The sequence below is a fragment of the Octodon degus genome, unplaced genomic scaffold (genome assembly GCF_000260255.1).
Source record: "Octodon degus isolate 3935 unplaced genomic scaffold, OctDeg1.0 scaffold00197, whole genome shotgun sequence".
NCBI classification, from domain to species: Eukaryota; Metazoa; Chordata; class Mammalia; order Rodentia; family Octodontidae; genus Octodon; species Octodon degus.
The window spans coordinates 2,092,166-2,097,446 of record NW_004524773.1 but is presented as its reverse complement, the minus strand read 5'-3'; the positions used below and the strand labels follow the sequence as shown (position 1 = coordinate 2,097,446).

Genomic DNA, 5,281 nt, shown 5'->3' with positions numbered 1-5,281 from the left:
CCCCGCCCCCTTTAACGCACCCTCCCTGGAGTCCCCTGCACGGCGTTGGTCTGTGGCTGGCCCTGGTCCCCGAGCATCTCACTAGCCTGAGTGATTGCGGGTGAGCCGGGGCCGAGGACGTTGCCTGGAGGGTGCGGCCCCTGTTGGAAGCGGATTGGAAAGGAACGCAGCTTGAACTCAGGGAACTGGCCCCCTGCCTCTACCGAGGTGGTCCTCAGTTTCCCCATCTGCACATGGAAGAGGCTGGGGCCCAGTAGTTTCTGTCGCCAGCCAGTTTACAGAAGAGGAAACTGAGGCTCGGACAGTGGGCCCTGAATCGCTCAGCGAGCCGGTGGAGCGACGCCGGTTCTCCCGGACTCCTTCCTGCCTCTCACCCGCCCGTTTGCCGCTTTCGTCTCCCAGCCCCGCGCCATGGCGTCCCAGGGTCGTCGGCGGAGGCTGCCGCGAAGGTCAGGGACGATGGTGACGGGGGAGGCGGCCGAGACGGACTCGGAGCCCTCTGCGTCCTCTTCCTCGGAGGAGGAGCTGTACCTGGGCCCTTCGGGCCCGACGCGCGGCCGGGCCACCGGGCAGCGCATCGCGGGGGAGGCTGCGGAGACCGACTCGGACGCGGAGCCCGAGCCCACGGCCGCGCCCTCGGACCTGCCTCCGCTCGTGGTGCAGCGGGAGTTGCCCGGGGAGGCCTGGGCCGCGGAGGAGGCCCCGGCGCCTGCGCCCGTGCGCTCCCTGCTGCAACTCCGACTGGCCGAGAGTCAGGCGCGGCTGGACCACGACGTGGCGGCGGCCGTGAGCGGCGTGTACCGCCGTGCGGGACGCGACGTGGCCGCCCTGGCCGGGAGGCTGGCAGCCGCCCAGGCGGCGGGCTTGGCCGCGGCCCACAGCGTGCGCCTGGCGCGAGGGGACCTCTGTGCGCTGGCGGAGCGCCTGGACATCGTGGCTGGCTGTCGCTTGCTCCCGGACATCCGCGACGTGCCGGGGACTGAGCCGGAACAAGACCCGGGACCTCGGGCCTAGCCGAGACTGCCCTTCCTTATCAGACTCCCGGGGACCTGGCTGTCTGCGTGTCTCCCGGCACTCCATGCCTCCCCATTTTGATGACACCTGGGACCAACCTGGCCCACGTGGATGACGCTCTAGTTTCTTCTGTTGTGCAGACAGTGCTTGTAGGACTGGCACTGGATTCTGATCCGCCTCCCAGCTTGGGCCCAGCTTGTGGCAAATCTGGCCCAGCTTTCCACCCAGTGTTCACTGTCTTACCTTTATTTGTCCCCTGCCTTTCTGAATTTATCTCGGCCCACAGGTGCATGGGCCCTGGCATCCTCCTTTATGGCCTTGCTCACGCCTCCGGGAACACTGGGTTCTTTTTCTGCTCCTCACTGTGGCTTTGGTCCCTTTGGTTCCCTTTCTATCTCCTGGCTCCTCCTCCTCGGGTTTAGCCCCACCCTTTCTTCGTGGTCTTTCCTGAGTCCAGCTGCTCTGAGGATAGACTTTGTTTCGTTTCTTTGCCACCCTGCTTTTGCTGCTTTCCTGCTCAGGAGCTCTGGGTCGCCCTGTTTCCTTCCTCAGACCCCAGGAGGTTCCCTTCCTCCCGACCTCTTGGCCCAAGGTGGAATCTCTGCCAGACCCAGGAACTCTAGCCAAGGTGCTGCCACTCCTGATCTCTTCAAGGTACCTGGGCCCAGCTTTGCCCCACCTTGGGCACTTTTGGCAAAGTAGGACCCTGCTTCCAAAGAGCTACCTGCGTTCATGCTGCCATGTACCTGGATCTAGAGATGAACTCGGATCCAGCTCCAGGGCTGTGTGGCAGCCTCTTTCTGCACCTTCTTACCTGCATCTTTTGGTCCCAGCTATGGCCCCTCAGCCTCCGGGACATTTGTCACATTCACCTCAGGGGCAGAAGCAGAGATCTGAGCCTCCAGGATGGAGGGGAGGGAGGAGAGTTCTTTAGAGCAGACTCATTAAAACTCAGAACACTCCCCCTTGTGGTCACATTCTCTTGTCAGCTGCTTGAGCAGGGGTGGTTTGTCCCTGGATAGGGCTGAGGAGGTTTCCAGAAGGAGATGGGGACCTCACTGCACTTCCAGGATAGATTGTGACTTATGTCACAGAAAAGGATTACAGGTGCAGGGAGAGGCACAGAAAAGTTTATTAGGCAGGGGGCTGGTGAGATGGCTCAGTGGTCTAAAGCACCTACTTAGAACAAGCTTTAGCAAAACCCAGGGACCACGGTTGGATCCCCCAGCACCACATGCCAGCCAGCCCGCCCCCTGGTGGGCTGAGCTGGCCACACACACACATAAATAAATAAAATAAAATAAAAGAAAGAAAAGTTTATTAGGCAGAATTTATTTTTTGGCAGAACCAGGGATTGAACTCAGACCCTTGCACTTACCAGGAAAGCGCTTATTCTACTGAGCCATCTCCCAGGCCCCAATTAGGCAAAGTTGTAACAAGCAACACTGGACAGAGTGGGGCCCTGGGGAGAGGAGGGTTATGGGCTGGGTTGGGGTTTTTATGTGGTCTTGGGTTTTCCTCAGAGTGGGTGGTGTAGGATGTGTATTTCTGCTGTCAGGCCCCTCATTTGAGGAGCTCTGTTAAGATACAAACCCTTTGCATGTGTTTAGAATTTAGAGTGCTGCTGCCCACGTGTTGGTGCTGCCCCCTTGAGGACAGGGGTCTGGGAGGGAAAGCCGTGCCCTGGCTCACTGCATCTTTAAGACCCTTAGGATTTTGGGTGGGCCTCATGGAGCACACTTGTCATTGCAGCACTTGGGAGGCTGAGGCTAGAAGAGTGCTGTAAGCTCAAGGTCAATCTGCACTACATAGTGAGATCCTGTCCCTCTCCCAAGATGATTCATAGGATTTTTGTTTTTCAGTTTCCTAGAAGGGAACAGGGCATTGTAACCTTGGGTAAATTGTGCCCCACAGATACAGCTTTTCTCAAAAGGATAGTTGAGGGTGGGTGGGTTGAGATAGGGTCTTGCTATGTAGGCCAGGTGTGCCTTGGATTTGGGGATCCTTCTGCCTCAGCCTCTCAAATATTGAGATTATAGGCAAGTTTCTGTCTTTCTTACTTTTTGTGTTTTTGAGATAGGATCTCACTGTGTAGTGCAAGCTGGCCATAAACTCAACGTGTAGCCTCTTGAGTGCTGGGATTGCAAGTGTGCGCCATCACACCTGACTTCTAAAAAAGTACATTTCTATTTTTAAAATTTTATTTAAAAGTACTTAGAATGGCAATTTTCCACTTTTCTTTTATTTACTTATTTTTTGTATAGGGTCTCACTACGCAGCTTGGACCAGTGATCCTCCTGTTTTCAGCCTCTCCTTGTGCTGGGATTACAGGCGTGTGCTAGTGCGCCTGGGGGCTGGGCCAGCGCGGCATGCAGTACCAGGGAACTGTGGTCCCTGTGCCTGCCTAAGCAGGTGCTCAGTCCGCTGAGCTATCTTGCTGGCTCCCTTCTTTTCCTTTGGACCTATCTCTTCTAACTTTTTTTTTTTCTTTTTTTTGTGGTGTGGGGGATCAAACTCAGGCAAGAGCTTATGCCGCTGAGCTATATCCCAGCCCTGGATCTATCTCTTCTATCCTACCACAAGTTGGTAATTTGTCTGAGATTGGGGGGCAATCCTAAAACCACTACGCTAGGCTTACTGAAGATGAAATTATGGATGGCAAATCCCAGTCCCTCATTTTTGCCCTGCTTCTGCATTTATTTGTATTCAGTTAGTTCGGAATACATTTTTGGGTGTCCATCCTGGGCCGTGTGCTGGGGTGACAGTTGCCGGTGCCTGCCCTCACAATCCAGTAGGCGAGGCAGGCATCAATAAAGCAGAAATGGCCCTAACAATCATAACTTACAGTGTCAGTGTTTCAGGCACTAATATCAGAGCCCTAAGGAAGTCTATAGGACTTATAGGCTATAGGACTTTGGGGAGGCTGTGACAGGTTCTGTGTGACATGGTTTGGGGACTGGGCGGTCATGTGGCTTCCCTAGGAAGTAACAAGATCTGAACTGAGCCCAGGTGGTGTCAGTAGGAGTGGGCTGTAGGGGATTTGCAGGCAGGGGGTGGCATATGGAAAACACCTAAGCCAGAGGGGACGTGACACGACCCTGGGACAAAATACTTGAGGTAACAGGAAAGGATTATTTTTTGTTTGTTTGTTTGTTTTTTGTATTTATGGAAGGGTCTACAAAGTCTCACTGTGTAAATCAGATTCATAGTGATCCTCCTGTTTACAGCCTCCCAAGTGCTGGGATTACAGGCGCGTGCCACCACGCCCAGTCTCAATTGCCATGGCTGTGCACTCCGGGGGCGGGGCCGGCACACAGGCGGGGGATCGAACCCCCAGCCTCTGCATCTGCCTAAGCAGGTACTTTAATCTGCTGAGCTATTTGGCTGGCCCTTGAAAGGCTTATTTTGGCTTATAGTCTCAGAGGCTTCAGTCCACGGTCCTTGACCTGATGCCGGTGGGGCTGTAGTAGCGTAGGGCATCATGGGAGAGGCTTATGGTGAAGGAAACTGCCCAACTTGTGACAGCCAAAAGGTAAGAACAGAGGGAAGAGAAGGGGTCAAGTTCCCAAAATCCCCTGCAAGGGCACAGCCCCATGTGACCCAATTTCCTTACACTAGGTGCTGCCTCCTTATGGTTCTGCCCCCTCCTCCCTGCCTTGCCAGGTCTGAAGGTGACAGCATTGAGTCTGGTGGTCTGCTTGAGCCCCCACTGTGCTGCCTACATTCCCTGGAGACCAGGGGTTTGATGGTTTTCCTGGTTGCCAGTGTGGGTGGGAATGTGCCTCAGCTTGGATAGTTTCCACCAGTGTCACATTTCCAGTGGAGGGGCCTCTGGAGCAGGGGGCACCTCAGACCCCCAGGCTGTAAAGCCGGCAGAAAGGACTGTGACTTCCCGGACTCCGGGACTCCAGGGCCTATAAGGAAACCACTTGTTTGGAAACGCAGAAGAATTATTTTGAACCCATGTTTTCAATCCTTGATTAATTGATTGGTGTTTGGAGGTTTTTGTCCTTTTTTGTTTTTTCTTATTTTAAAAATCTATTTTTTCTTATAGTTATTTTCTCTTGCTTTCTTTTTTTTTTTTTTTCTGGGTACAATGGGCTTTATTGATGGTGTGCAAGGGCAGCGAGCCAGGGATCCCAAGGCCCTTTCCCTTCTAGGGGGCCTAGGATGGAAGCTGTGAGGGGGAGATTCTCAGTATCGGGGCTGAGTAGGGCAGTGACGACTTCTACAGCGTGGCCTCTCCATCCCTCTGGTCTCGCTGGGC

General features: G+C 54.7%; 1 protein-coding gene across 1 annotated transcript; it reads left to right on the top strand.

The window, feature by feature from the left end:
- The first annotated feature begins 7 nt into the window (after positions 1–7).
- Bloc1s3 (biogenesis of lysosomal organelles complex 1 subunit 3) lies at positions 8–1,262 on the top strand. Its single transcript, XM_004644314.2, has 2 exons — positions 8–1,030; positions 1,076–1,262. Exon 1 carries the CDS (start codon positions 412–414, stop codon positions 1,012–1,014), a length of 603 nt encoding a protein of 200 aa, XP_004644371.1. The 5' UTR covers positions 8–411; the 3' UTR covers positions 1,015–1,030; positions 1,076–1,262.
- Positions 1,263–5,281: the final 4,019 nt, after the last annotated feature.

Excerpts from the sequence above, each read along its gene's own strand:
- Bloc1s3 (XM_004644314.2), top strand. The coding sequence starts at position 412 with ATGGCGTCCCAGGGTCGTCGGCGGAGGCTGCCGCGAAGGTCAGGGACG.